This window comes from Adelges cooleyi, unplaced genomic scaffold, assembly GCF_023614345.1.
Source record: "Adelges cooleyi isolate 19-005CV unplaced genomic scaffold, UGA_ACOO_1.1 ACOO_flye_CR_arks_rails_tigmint_CR_PRNA_21, whole genome shotgun sequence".
Classification (NCBI taxonomy): Eukaryota; Metazoa; Arthropoda; class Insecta; order Hemiptera; family Adelgidae; genus Adelges; species Adelges cooleyi.
Window position 1 is genome coordinate 3,753,782 of NW_026095871.1, and position 14,672 is coordinate 3,768,453.

The 14,672-nt window shown below is 32.8% G+C and overlaps 3 protein-coding genes across 3 annotated transcripts; all 3 read right to left on the reverse strand.

Annotated features, from left to right (window-relative positions):
• Nucleotides 1–451: 451 nt before the first annotated feature.
• Nucleotides 452–1,616, reverse strand: LOC126834541 (mediator of RNA polymerase II transcription subunit 8-like). The gene is made up of 2 exons (XM_050566547.1): nt 1,037–1,616; nt 452–958 (listed from the first exon to the last, which is right to left on the reverse strand). The coding sequence occupies exons 1-2, from the start codon at nt 1,403–1,405 to the stop codon at nt 578–580; spliced, it is 750 nt and encodes a 249-aa protein (XP_050422504.1). The 5' UTR covers nt 1,406–1,616; the 3' UTR covers nt 452–577.
• A 337-nt stretch (nt 1,617–1,953) lies between these two features.
• LOC126834888 (cilia- and flagella-associated protein 44) lies at nt 1,954–11,424 on the reverse strand. The gene is made up of 21 exons (XM_050567098.1): nt 11,243–11,424; nt 10,894–11,059; nt 10,200–10,339; nt 9,846–10,140; nt 8,798–9,136; nt 8,493–8,735; nt 8,318–8,434; nt 7,781–7,969; nt 7,227–7,720; nt 6,857–7,145; nt 6,413–6,795; nt 6,231–6,329; nt 6,080–6,112; nt 5,613–5,979; nt 5,325–5,516; nt 4,859–5,227; nt 4,282–4,462; nt 3,890–4,203; nt 3,380–3,784; nt 3,085–3,219; nt 1,954–2,998 (listed from the first exon to the last, which is right to left on the reverse strand). Exons 1-21 carry the CDS (start codon nt 11,422–11,424, stop codon nt 2,273–2,275), a joined length of 5,658 nt encoding a protein of 1,885 aa, XP_050423055.1. The 3' UTR covers nt 1,954–2,272.
• Nucleotides 11,425–12,316: 892 nt separating this feature from the next.
• Nucleotides 12,317–14,449, reverse strand: LOC126834540 (palmitoyltransferase ZDHHC3-A). Its single transcript, XM_050566546.1, has 5 exons — nt 14,075–14,449; nt 13,396–13,535; nt 13,177–13,291; nt 12,934–13,095; nt 12,317–12,869 (listed from the first exon to the last, which is right to left on the reverse strand). The coding sequence occupies exons 1-5, from the start codon at nt 14,191–14,193 to the stop codon at nt 12,650–12,652; spliced, it is 756 nt and encodes a 251-aa protein (XP_050422503.1). The 5' UTR covers nt 14,194–14,449; the 3' UTR covers nt 12,317–12,649.
• Between the last annotated feature and the right edge of the window lie 223 nt (nt 14,450–14,672).

Genomic DNA, 14,672 nt, shown 5'->3' on the forward strand with positions numbered 1-14,672 from the left:
AAGAAATCAGCTTTGGGTTTTGTTAAATTATTTTTTATTTTAAATTGAGTACACTAACCTAATTCTACAGTCTACACTTCATATCATACACCACAATTGAAATATACAAGGTTATTGCACTTATATTTTTCATCAAATATTCGATGATAAAAACAAATGTCAGTGTAACGGGTAGCCAATAAAAATCAAGTATACAAGCACACGGTAAATTTATAGTAATAGTAAAATTGATATCCTGCTATGCTGCCATTTTATTTCTGAAGATAACAATTTGAGACGTGCAACAACCTGTATACTTCAACCATGCCATATACTATGTTTACATAAGTGGTTTAAATCAATTTAACTTACTCCACAATGGCTGTTAAGCCCAAAGTACGGTAATTCAGTTTTAATTGGCATTACTTAATTAATAATTTTAATTTTCACCTGAGAAAATAGTATTCTGAAAGACGTTAAAAATGATTTTGTTTAATTTAACACTTAATTCAAATTCGTAAAATAATCAAGAAATGCACACAGCGTGAATTTTGTTACACTTTACAATACAAACATTAAAAACTATTGAATTACTAATCTATCGATACTGATGTGGAGCTCCAGCAGCCTTTACATTAGTCTTCATGTTCGGAGGAGGTTTTGGCATCATACCCATTGGTGGAGTATTTGGGCCCATACCGGGAGTCACCGGTCTTCCAGAAGGTGGCACCATCATACCGCCAGGAGAAACTTGTGGTACCATTGGTTTTAGATTCTTGCCCATGCTGACAGCAGCCACGAGCGTATGCAAATCAGGCACTGACGACGTCTGACCAATTCCAACTCGTGCACCGGTTTCTACTTCCCACTCTTCTCTAGCCTTGGACACTAGATCCAGAACGTGGTTCACCACTTTATTAAAAGCGGTGAGCTGCTTTAACGCGGTCTCGTTCTGTAAGCCGCCAGCTTTATGCTCTACCTAATTTACAAATAGCAAAATATAATATTGCTATTATAATATGGCATTGTTGTAACTATAATAAACACAATTTCTTACCTGCATAAGTTTATGTTCCACTTCGGGTTCTGTTTTGGTACGAAGGAAATCTGGCACGACGTCATGAGACAAAGCTTGGACACGATTTTCAGTGCTACGTGCCAAATCTTCATCGCGGTCGGGATTTAATAACAGAGGCAGAATGGTATAGTTACGTAGTTGTGGTATTTTCTCAAAAGACAGATACTTCATGATGGCTGTATACTGAGTAGAAAATACAGCAAACGTATCGAGTACGTTGGTCCAACAAATGTTATCTCGTTCATGTTCCAATTTGAAAATGAGTGCATAAATCTGAGCTTTGAATTCGTTTAGTTTAGTGTGGAAATTTTCAAGTACCAATTCCAATTGTTTGTCTTCTCGTTGCATTTTTGATGATATCACGTAAGATGCGCGTTTTGTATACAAAAATATTTCAAGTATATTGGAATATTATTATACGTTAACGTTAGTCGTACTCCGTTAAACTAATGGCTAGCCACCGTAAAAGCTTATTTATGTACCTATTAAATAAAATATCAGACCGATCAGAGACCTAATACCTACGTATAATAACATTATCCATAAACACTGCTATCAGTGAATATTGTGTACAATAGATAAGAACACTTTCTGATATAATTATTACCACAGACTAGGTATATGAAAATAGACCGTGTTCACTGTTCATATAGCTGTGACCTGTGTTATTACTGACAACTGACAAGTACTAAAGGATACTAACGGATTACTTAGTACCAGTAATTTTGGTGGTTACATATTACCTATTATATAGATTAATGATTATTATCTATGGCTGGTTATGACAAAATATGGCTTATCCACATTAAATGTGAACTTTTAACTTAGTTTCTTAAAGAATAACGAGAAATACCGTAAACTATTGTATAAACTATAAAAAAATTTTAAAAAAAGGGTACACAATAAGTATGATTTATTGAAATTTGACACATGTACCTACCTATTTAAGTTGCTAAATTCAACACAAATAAGTCAACCCACTTGACACCACAGCTCCGAAGATACATAACTTCCACACGTAACTTTCCATCACCAACATAAAAAGTACTATTACTTAAAAGTTGATGGTTGCCAAGTTAAGGGTGTAAAGTACATTAATTCATAAAAGAAATATTATAATTTATACATTGAAATTAACAAGTAGAACACAATGAGACCATTTATACAGTACCTACTTAGATACGTGTTTTCAAATAAAATAAAAATGGACTTATGTCAAGGCCCTAAAACTGACTCTGTATAAAATAAATCTGCTCCCTCGTCGCTCAATAGTTCGTCTTCTAATTGATTTCCTTGTTCGTCGCTGTTCGATTGTTTACCTTCCGTTTGATATTCCTCAGCTCTGGGCAACGATTTCTGGTCCGTTTGGTTTATCTCTTCGTCGTAGGATTTTTGTTCCGTCTGATCTTCGTCGCTCAAAATGTCTTGTTCAATTTGTTGTAAGTCTTCGAACGTAGCTTTCGAAAAACTTACATCGTCCGGCAACTCATTGCTGTACAGATATTTATAATTTCTCCATTCTTCGTCGTCGTACGTTTCTTCGTCGCTTTCATAACTGTAACGCGATGCTTGTTTCGTCAATTTGAACGACTGTTGACTTCGGATTTGGGACTGTTGTTTTATCGAAGACGTCTTCTTCAATTCCATATTGAACTCCATGTTGTAAGCATCCTCTTCGCCCTCCGACCACGAGTCTCTGCTTTCGGCCTCTTGTGAAGTCAGGGTGGCTGATTGAATATCGACATCTACTGGACTCTCTGGTTTCACCTTATCGACAGAGGGTTTGACGATTGGCGGAAACATTTTACCTTTGTATTTTATTGCATTTATTTCGCCATTGAGTTCTTGTTTTTGAGCCAATAACGCATCTAGTACGTCTTGCAGTGTAGCTATATCGGCTTCATAGATACTGGCATTGGAAGATATATCATGAATAGCTTTCTATGAAAAAAAAATGAAATCACATTAAAACAAAAAAATTAAAAATTGTACGAAAAATAAACTGAATAAAATTATTTTAAAATTACACTTTTTTTTTGTTGAACAGCAATAGCTTGTCCGAGTTGTTGGATGCTTTCCTTTAGAGCAGCCAATGTAATTGTTTTGCTTGTATTAATTTTTAGTAAATTCATTAAAAACTCTTGTAGCTTCCTGAATTCTTTCTAAAACATAATTTACAAATATATATTAAATGTATGATAGATTATATGATAGGTGTACGCGGTTACTGCCCAATTCCTCCAAGCGTTGCTACGGATTGAACCGATTAATTCAAACACTTGGTGAAACTGTGTGTATAATATGTATTGATGAATTATGTACTTTTAACGTATCTATTTGTTTGTTGAATTGTGATTTTAACTCATCTGCGTTAGATTTGGCTTGAGTAATCATGTACTTGATAATTGTCATCTCCATATCGTCAAGACTAATAATCATTCTGAATTTCGTGATCATCTCGTCCTTAATGTCGATGTGACAATTTTTGTAAATTTCTCGCAAGTACTCGATGTCGATATTCAACCTCCTCGAATGTAGCATTAATTCTTTCATTTTTTCTTTTATCTCTTTTTTTTCTCTTTCCAACGCCAGCCTTCTAGATTTCATGTTTTGCATGACATTTGCCATGACTAAAATGGAGTTAGATAGTAATTTAGCTTTAGTCATTTGCAATTCAGTTAACAACACCGTAGTTTCAATGTCGTTTAATTTCAACTTTTTTTCTACCTATAATTTTTTTAAATGCGAGTACATATTTAATTACTTGACTTTTTCCACATTTACACAATTACACATTAATGCATAATAATATACAACAAAATATCATCTTACTCGATAAGCGTCCAGTTGATTGGTTTTTATCAATACATTGTTATCGATAACATTTAGTTCGGCTAACTCGACGGATAAAGTTTTCTTCAATACCTCCACTTCCCTATAGGTACTCTCTATAAATTGTTCGATTTCATAACGGTTCGAACGCAGCTCAAAGGTCAAAGCAAATAGTTTTGGATCGCATCCTTCAGGTAACACAGTTTCGTCGAATAATAATTGTCCAAACAAGGTATTTGAATCTATACTAACATCGTCGTTAGTGTCGGAGTCGGAATCGTCATCATCGTCCGACGACGATGATGAGAGTGAATCTGTTCATAAAACAAGCGTTAGTTTCGATAGAAATACATTAAATATTTAAATTTGAAATTGATATAAAAATCCTCCACCTTCGTCGTCTAATTTTGCTCGAATGGGTTTGTATTTTTTTTTGAAGATTTTCCTCAAATGTTTGGCAAAACTATTATTTCGAATTTCTATTTCAAACAAATTTTGAATGTCAATAGCTTCTTTGGTTTTGTTTTCAATAATTTTATAGTTTCGCCGAACATTGTCTTCAATATACATTATCTGCCAACCGTTTTAAACAAGTTTTAGGCCATAACAAAATAAGAAAATTTAAAAGTGAGGAAAAATCTACTGAAAACTCTTTTTTGAAGTGTGGTAGGACTTAGACTACAGTCTACAGTGAAAATTAGAACGCTCATATTGAGCTGGACAGAAAACTTAACAAACGAGAAAGTCTTTTGCGGGGCTAAGGGAGTAGAATTTTTAAAAGAAATGGAGTCTGATTTTGGGTAAAAAAAAGTTTACTAGGGACATATGAAGGCATAGGATAGTATTGGAATCTAAAAATAAAAGCGAAGAGGTATGATAAGAATGGTAATTTGCTGATAATTGCAACTTATACATCACATTTAAATTTATAAGATATGAATGTTTAGAATTTAGATTAAAAAAAATTACATGCTCAGCTTTTGCATTCTGTTTTCCGGTGATGACATGTAGATCGTAAGAATACTGGTCTTCGAGCAAGTCAAAATCATTTAATATTAACATTTCTTCTTCCAGAGTCACGGTAAATAACTCTAAAAATGTTATACGCAACAATAAGTCATTTTTTTGTCCGCCCAGTTTTATCAGTCTGTTGTCAAACATATCAATCTTCGCCAATATCGATTCGTGCAAACATCGGTGTTTATATTTTAGTTTCTCTCTCCTCATATCTTTCATCAAATTTTCTAGAATTGAAGGTTTGGGATTGTATTCTTGCATATCCGAGCTACTGGTTGGTTCCGAATATAAGGAACAGTATTCCGGATATAATAACAAGTACTCAGAGCTCATACTGTGGGCGGTCGTGAATGAAACGCCGGACTTTGGCTACAAATAAATGTTAAATAAATAACAAATTTCAATAATTTTTGGAAACGCTACTCACATCAATAAATTTGTCAACGGGTATCGTAGGAAAATCATCAGGTGTTGAAATTGTTGAATCATTTAATTCATTTTCTATCATTCGAACGTCGCACAGAAATTGTTTGTAGTCTTGTATGAGACTGATTTTCTGTTGTTTCAAGTCGAGTAATTTGCCATTAAACTTAGATTTAATTTTAGAAATCTGTAAACAGAAAACGTGCGACATTAATAATGTCCCATAGGCAAAATTTCAAAACAAATTGGAGACTCAAGCAGTTAAAATACTAAAAATATAGACCTCTTTATGGATGTCCATGTATTCTTCATATTTGTCTTCCATGAGTACCGTGTCATCAGGTGGAACTTTATAGTTTGGCGATGACTTTAAATTTATATCTCCAATCATATTAGTGGCCACATCTATTGCGGTTTCTTCTTCTGTATTGAATTTGTCGCCGTCGGGTTTATTCAATACCATGTTTTTCAATTCGAGCTTTTTGTTTTCTTCAAAATGTTTCCTTTCGGTAAATTTATCAATAGCAGTCTGGACATTTTTTGGTAAAGAATCATAGAGCTCACGCACGTTTCGGAGAAATACCTCCCATTCTGCTAATTTATGAATAGTATCGTCAGCAGGTTTGTCTAGTATGGTAGACTTACGACGCCTGTTAAAATAAAAATAATAAGCGATAGCATAATATGTTTAGATGATCACAAAAGAAGACAATAATTAAATAATATATATATGATAAAGTAGTTACAGACCTTACACTGTTTATATCTCTAAATTTGTCAAAACTAATATAAGCAGCGTGAAAATTAAATCAAATTAAATTATAAATTATTATAAACAAGTAATAACAAGTTACACGATTAGCTATTAAGTATTGTATGAAAAACTATTTTTTCAACTTACTTTCGTTTAGGGTGTTTTTTATTTAATAATTCACTGACCAAGTTCCCGAAAACTTCCCTGTGTTCTTTGTGATCTATCGATTCGACTGTTATATCTTTTCTACGAAATAATCGGTAAACAAATCGATATATTATTAGGTGGAATTAACGAAAAATAAACCGTTAAAACTACATCACACGTACGATATTCCATGTACGGAAAATGACGACGTCACCACATCAGCGACGAAGTAATTTTTTACTTTTCTCAAAGCCAATTCGCTTTTTTCGTGGTCATAAGCCAATTTTGAACGTAGTACGTTCATTTCGACCTCAGCTTCGGCAATGAGAGAGCTAGTTATCCGTTCGTCGAGTTCAAAATACGTTCGCGGTAACTGCAGAGGTTCGGGTAAGGATTTGTTATTGGTGAGTACATTTTTAAATCTCGTTTTAAGCAAGTTCAACGTGTCTCTAATTTTGTTCTTTTCTTTATTCGCCAAGTTCATTGCTTTCCATTTTTCTTTATTGATTTTTCTCTCTTCTAAGCTGAGTATTAGATCTTCTTTAGTCTTCACGAAGTCTTCGTCCTGAAACCGATTTAATAGAGCGTTAGTTGTCGTTTAAGCCCATACAACTCAAGCAGGGTACCGTTAGTATGGGCGTCGGAGGCAATTCAGTAACTGGCAACGCGCATTTTTCCTCGGCGTTGTAATCACACTGAAAATTGAAGCTGAAAACGTTACCGTCTTCGCCTAATGTGTACAGCATCCGGCAATCGTGACTGAAGCATATGCACTTAATTATGCCCGTTATGTTATCATGCATTGAGTACTCTACAAAGTCGTTGAAGTTTGAAGGGTCTTCCAAGCTGAGATTCGTCACTCGCATTCTGCCGTCGGCAAAGCCCATTAGAATTACCATCAGCAAATCGGATTGACTAAACAACAAAAAAAAAAACGCAATTATTCGTTTGTAAGCGAATGGTTAACTATTCGATTAAACCTATGTATACACTCACAACATTGAAACGGATGAAAGTGGCAGGTCGATTTTGTCAGGAATAAAAATGAAATTTACTGGTTTCGAAGTGTCCAAGTCGTATTCGTATAGATAGCCCGCATCATAACCATCGATTGACACCCATACAGTTTTTTCATTAGGTGTGTAAATAGCAAACAACACCTGATTTGGTTCAGGCGGTATGTAGATTTTTGGTGGCTCCTCGTCCTCCTCAGAGTCTATATAATACAGTTCTTCGTCGATTTCTACTCCCGGATTGTTTTCCTTCAATATTTTTAATTTTTCTCGCTTTCGCATTTTTTTCTCCTCTTTTTTTTCATTCATTTTCTTTATGAATTCGTTTCGAATTATTTCCGACTTGATGCTCTTCGTTTCAATCACGCGGGGTTCGAGATTCAGAGTAAACGTTTGTTTAGTGTACAACGGACGACTTGTGGGAAACGTTAATTCTAAGATGTGTCCACTAGCGCAACTCACCAAGGCAGTACGTTTCTGAAAGCAACAACAGCTATTGTTTTGACGATTGATTTTAATGATTGCGTACTAATTTACTTTCGAAGGTTTCCAATAGATAAAAGTGACTGCTCCGGGAAGAGGATACATACCAACGGGTTCCAACTTTAACGGATTCGTTAGTAGTTTATAAACGAATACTGAACAATCTTCGCTCCCACTCACGACTATTTTGAAATTATTATTTACCGTTAAATGGCTTACGGTGCTTTTATGAGGTTTTGTCGCCTTAAATAAACAATTTATGAAACAGCAGGTATAACATATTAATTATTATTGCATACAGTTAAGTGCAAATGGGGAGAGAGGCGAGAGCTAGGAGGCCTAAACCTGCCTGAGTCATTCATGAGACTCCATCAAGATGCTAATTATACCTCACGAAAGAAGTTTGTACTTTATACTTGTACTAATAGAATTTGGCATTGAATCGCTATTTTTTTTTATTAATTATTCCCAACCAGAAATCAGTAATAGTTATAAATTATTATAATAATAATATTTAACTTATTAGTATCGATCTGTAATACTGTACAATTTTATGAATTAAGCCTTTTGTTTTTTTATTTTATAAATCACCTGTAATTGTGTGATGTCAACAGATTCTCCATTTACTACTTCCTCGAGAGGCACTAAGAACATTTTTAAAAGCCCAGTCTTAAATCCCGCGACAAAGATGCTTCCAGATTTCGCCATCTGCTCACATAAATATTTTAGAAATTAATTTTAAAAAATCAAATGGGCGTTAGTATACTTTTAGTGGTAACCAAATAAGTGACGTGATTGGCTTCTTGAAGTCGTGAGTAAACACTAATTTCCTGTTTACAATGTCATAAAGATGAAACCATCCGTCTAGTGAAGATGTAGCAATATAGTAACCAACGGGCGAAGGTTGCAAAGAGGTTATTGTGTCACCGTGAAATTTGGCTAATCGTTTCAAAGGTTTTGCATTAGCCGATATCTCGATATCCGCAAACCATATTCCTCCGTTACCATCCTAAATAAGTAATTGCTAAGTTATATTTTTCAGATGAATTTTTAAAAAAATGTTGGTATTACTTGAATGAAGTAATCGTACGAGTTAACGTCGTCATTAATCCTGCACATTCCCATTATTTTAGCGGTCCCGATGGCGTCTTGTACGGTAATTGTAAACGATGGTTCAATTTCTAGTACTCTGTCGTTTTCAGGCGGATCAGCCATATCAACTGTGTAATAGTACCACGATTTGATCGTACCGTCCATGCTCACGCTGGTCAACTCCATATTCTGTTCACTGTACAAGAACATGATGATTGGGGCCAGATGGCAAGGTTTCCTGCCTTTCCTCATCACCTGAATTTTGATCAGCTCTTCATCCCAAACCAATATGTTTCCCCATTCGCAACCGGATATCACCTTATTTCGAGGGTAAATATGACTTTATTGAAAAATGTTTAACATAAATACTTGAATATATGCTGGTAATATCCCTCCGGATACTCTTGTATTTTCACTTCTGTCCTCAAACTAGGTTTCATAACTCCCAGACTTAGTATTAGTGACTATCTTTCAATAACTATTCTACCTCGCCCTTCGAAAATCCTTACCATCTTGTCCTGTCTCTCAAAATCCTTTACTTTGTATATTGGCGTGTCCTATACTCGTGTACGACAGTATTCTTCGAGACCCTGCATCCACATGTGCCAGCTCTATGGTCGAGAAAGCTCAGAGGAGATTTATCAGTTAATTCCTTTAAGACTCAATACTTCCAGTCCTCCCCATGATTACTCGCCTGTCCCACTCACCCTGGGTCTGTTAAACCTAGCAGACCGTAGACAGCTGATTACCTAATCTTTCCTTCTTGACAAACATACTTTCCGATCAAATTGATTCTCCTATACTCACTTGTCCCTTATAAACTTAAAAATTACCGTCTCACTCTATTCTGTCCTATGCCCCGTTTTATAGCCCTCGTTGATCTACAAACTTCCATGAAAATTCCCCTGTTACCCGCTTTGGGCAGACCACTAATTACGACCCCACTTTTTCCCTCTATTATAATTTATAACTACATTACAACTACCCAGCCGTTATTGTTATTGTATAAAATAAAATAATATATTACTTTTTCGTCTGGCATGGAAAACGTTCCAATTACATTCGATATTTCAGTTTTTCCAAAGCGACCGAGACGACCTTGAAGCTTCAACCCGGTAAAAGTTTTTGCCATTTTCCAAAATTTGATATGCCCCGAACCCGCGGTGGTCAAGTGATCTGGTATAAAATTTGAAAACCGACACACGTACACATCTTGACTATGCGATTTCGTCCTCAATATTATTCTAGATTTATCCCAATCCCAAATTGTTATAGTATTATCCGGTTCCCCGCCTTGCGAACATAAATAATTTCCATTTTTGCTGAAACAATCGCAAAAACATAAATCAGTTGTCGTCGTACTCAATAATTTAACCATTACCTGTACGTTAACCAATTGTATCGTTTTTTCGTGCCTTCCTTGAGTACACTAATAACATTAAAAGTAGGCCACTCGTAAACGATGATGGAAGGGTTCGAGCAATTTTCTCCGACCGCTATGTGACTATAAGCCGGATTTTTCTATTTTAGTCAACGTCAAATAATTAAAAATAGTCTAGGTTTCTCATGGTAGATTATACAAATAACTCTTAAAGCTGAGGTGAGCATACTAACAATTCCAGTACTCTGATACAAAAAAAATGTATCAAATATGACTTAATATCATTCTTAACAATAAACACATACCTGTATCAAGTATCATGTAAAACATAAAAGTTGATACATTATAAAAATGGATTTAGTTACCTTTTAAATGACGTAAGTTATATTTACCAATATTACCTATATTACAGATGTCATGATATAAGATACTACAATATATTATCCATTATTACATAATATTACAAGATAGAACAATAAATTTCGTTAATAAACTACAATTAAAATTTGTATAAACCTTTGATAATGGAACAAATTTCGGTAAATAAAGGTTAGCCCTCTCGCAAATAAAATCCTGGCTCAGTGTATGAACAAATGTTAATATTTATACATGTAGTTATCTATCAAGTATTTTCCACCTGTATAAAAAATAAAGTACCTATCATATGCCTAACTCTGTTAAAAAGTTAACTCACAGTGATATGGCCTATTCCTCCGTCGCCAGCGCATTTCCTAAAACTCAAATTGCCAGTGTCAACGTCCAACATATGAATAAAACTTCCTGATGCATACACCACTGTATGGTCGTCTGCCGCACAAATATTGAAGAATCTCGAACAACAGTCATAACCAAACGAATGACTATAAAATTGCTTAAGGAATATTTATAGTTTATACTGTTTGGCTATAGGATAATATGGATAATTTAAAGTCTGTGCGGTTAATCCTCCTGATTCAAATAATAACTATTCAAGAACAGTAATTGTTACGACACCATGATTACTAACTTCATTATAAAATAGTGTCTTGATTTCAAAAGGATACTGGAATAGTACAATGTTTTCGTCGAGCGTGCATTGTTCACTTTTTATCGGCTTCGATATTAAATCTTCGCTATTATAAACTTCTTTTTTGATCTCCGAATCGTCGTAAGCATCATCGAGTGCTTCAAATTCATAAATGTCTTCTTCAAACTCCTCATTATAAGATAATTTCGTCGAATCCATGTAAAAACAAGCAATACTAATAATAATATATAAATTTTTTTCTAATTTGATTTTCTGACAATTACATAAGTTGCGTACACCCTACTGTGCAGGAAAAAAAGCTCGAGATATCAATTTCGTTTAATCAATAAACAAACGGAATCCTCCATGACAACGCACAACAGACGATACCTAATAATTGTTGCATTCATAATTATTGTACTTAATCGTAGTATTATTATTTCAAATATATACTTAGGCCTTGATGTAAGTCACCCCATTTTATGGAGTATAAAAAAAAAAAAATTTTTAATTTAATTTCAACACAAAAATAGTTATTACCAGACTAGGAACATAGGAAAATAAACACAAAATTTGAAATACTTTCAGGAAAGTTATATTTTGTATATTTATAATCACTAATAAAAATAAATTTGTTTACATTGGTAACGGCGGTCACATAAAGATCTTCAATACTATAGTAGTTCTCAGTGATACAAACATTGTATTATAGATTTGCTTTTTTGTGTAGAATAAGTTAGAGAGTGTATTATTTATGTGAATAAATATAACATATAAAATACATTAAGTATAACATATAGCTTTATAAAAATTACAGACTTAACATTCATTTTAATATTTAAATTTGTTCTAAATAAGTTTTAAAAAGTTATCTAAATAAAAACAAATTAAATAATTTGTTTTAAATTGTTATAAAAAATACTAGTAGCCTATAATTTATATATCATATTACAGTTTGATAAAGCTTATACTAGACAAATTGCAATACATTTACATACAAATTTAGCATAGCAAAATTTATAAGGTTGAAAATTTTAAAAACTAAAGTACGAATGTTAGACATTTTAATTTATGCTTAAAAAAATTATTGCACTTAAGTATAGTATTTTTATAATAAGACCTTTTTTCATTTACGTTTAGATAATTTATAATGAGGTTTACTTAAAAATTAAAAATTATACATTAGACATGGATTAAAAAAATAATAGAAAGCATACTACTTTTAATATAAAAGATTTTATACTTTATTAGTTCTTACTAAAAATAATGCAAGAGCTTTACATAATTAATTATTTAATTAAACATACAAAAACATAACAAATGTACTGGCATATCTCATTAAGTTAAAGTAAATAATAACTAATAGTAAACAATTTAAAAAATTCTGTTTATACAACATTCCTTATTTTGCATTGTATTATTTAAATGTCGAACTCTAATAAAATTACACGGAACGGATATTAGACTTGGATGTACTTCTCGACAATTTTGGCCACCTACACATATAAGAAAACATATATCTATAGAATGGATTTTGTCGTTTGTACACAGTTTGTTCCAGAATGGTCTGATCGTTGTAAATAGCGTCCATTTGATCATATAAAATTGCTATGACAAACATGCCGAACAAAGTACTTTCCATGATTAAAAGAACTGAATGTAAGCTAAAAAAAAAAAATATTTAAATGAAAACGAAACAGCATTTTGTACATGACATTAAGTACTCACACTTGTGTTTGTCTTGTGTCTATATCGTAAGTTTTGCATTCTCGGCACTCGCGAACCCAAGACATTATGACCAGCATTATTGTATATACCGAGAGGACACACACAAAGAATAAAAATTGTACAAAATATTTCTGATTGTTTTCCCCGACGCAGTTGTTGATCCTTTAAACGTAAACAGAAAATAACAAAATTTAAACATAAAAAAATTGATTAGTGGGGAATATTCGAAGAAAAAAAAATTACCATGGACAATGGTGGTCCATTCGCCTAATACACCGTTTGCAAATTCGACAGTGGTGGGCACGCGGAGGTCGATATGTTTCACACCTCGTGCAAATTGTCCAATCTTCTTTTTTCACTACAATTTTTAGTTAAGAATGTGTTTAATATAACTTAACGATGCTCATGGCATAAGTATTGTTATCATATATTATTTAAGTTGATATCAAATAAATTCTATACCTTGGCGTAATTCGGGCAACGAAACTTTAGTGGGCGGTAATGGTACAACTCCAGGATCGGAACACATCGCTCTTAAATGAGAAACCATCAGCAACAACAAAAACGTGTTAAAGAGCACTATATGGAATGGCGCCCATAAACTAAAAAAACAAATAAAAAATATGTCATGTAAATTGCAACCAATAACAAAAACCAGTAGTGATAATTTATACAAATTAATATTAGCGAGACGCGAGTCTTAAAGTCGTAAAGACAATTAAAAAAACATTGTACTTTAAATTTGTATAAACTTATTTGTTATTTAAATTTTATAAAAGTGGGTAGACATTGTCTTATTGTTTCTTGACACTTGGCCACTGTAAATAATAATCTATAAATCAAAATACAAAGATATAAATATTTAAATAGATTATATAAATATTTTTTTATTTCTATACTTAGTTAACCTAAGGTGCTATCAATTACTAACAAAAAATAGTGGAGTAAAATATTCTATTTAAAAATTAAATGTATACACATTTTTATTCTAAAAAAACGTATAACTAGTATTTTAGCAATAATATTTTGTTTTTTTGTCTTAAATACATATTTTTGTTCATAGGCGATTAAAATAAAAGCATAAAATCTAATATTATTAAGTCTTTAGATAACAAAACACAACAAACAACATGAAATGTACCTTTCTTGCATAGTGTGCAGAACAACCCATTTGATAACTACATAGTCAGCATAAACTATGGACGAGTATGTGAATATTATACAAAATATGCCACAAGGGTCGGTAACTAATTTTGCCATTGCTGTAAGTATGTTAGTTCAAAGAATACTAATAATATTTTCGTAAAATATTCATAACGCCAAACCCTATTATAGGTGTAAAAACATAAATACACGACTCGACGTTTTAAGTATAAATAACATGTCTACACATATTTGTATATATATTTGTTTTAAAAAACCTTAATCGGCTACGACTAATACATGAAAATAATTATTTAACGAGAAAAACTAAACTTAAGTAAAATGAACGTAGGACGTACTAGCGAATATCACGAGTTATCTCTGTCAAGAATGGAAAAATAAAACTGATAAAATTTTGTGTTTTCATAATTTGATAATAATCAAAAATCGATATTGTTATGATCATTAATCAGCTGTTGTGAGTTACGACCACGGTCTAGGTTTGGTAACATATTTTTCAAAATTTAGAATATAATTTAAATAAGTATTTACAAGTATAACATCAAAGTCCTCCTAAATTTGTGCAATTAGTATGC

Excerpts from the sequence above, each read along its gene's own strand:
- LOC126834541 (XM_050566547.1), bottom strand. The coding sequence starts at position 1,405 with ATGCAACGAGAAGACAAACAATTGGAATTGGTACTTGAAAATTTCCAC. Across the intron at positions 959-1,036 it reads TGGAACATAAACTTATGCAG|GTAGAGCATAAAGCTGGCGG; the intron begins GTAAGAAATTGT and ends TTTGTAAATTAG.
- LOC126834888 (XM_050567098.1), bottom strand. The coding sequence starts at position 11,424 with ATGGATTCGACGAAATTATCTTATAATGAGGAGTTTGAAGAAGACATT. Across the intron at positions 10,340-10,893 it reads GAGGAATAGGCCATATCACT|AAAAATCCGGCTTATAGTCA; the intron begins GTGAGTTAACTT and ends TGACTAAAATAG. Across the intron at positions 6,113-6,230 it reads AAAAAACACCCTAAACGAAA|TTTTGACAAATTTAGAGATA; the intron begins GTAAGTTGAAAA and ends TGCTTATATTAG.
- LOC126834540 (XM_050566546.1), bottom strand. The coding sequence starts at position 14,193 with ATGGCAAAATTAGTTACCGACCCTTGTGGCATATTTTGTATAATATTC. Across the intron at positions 13,536-14,074 it reads CTGCACACTATGCAAGAAAG|TTTATGGGCGCCATTCCATA; the intron begins GTACATTTCATG and ends TTGTTTTTTTAG. Across the intron at positions 13,292-13,395 it reads GTTGCCCGAATTACGCCAAG|TGAAAAAAGAAGATTGGACA; the intron begins GTATAGAATTTA and ends TAAAAATTGTAG.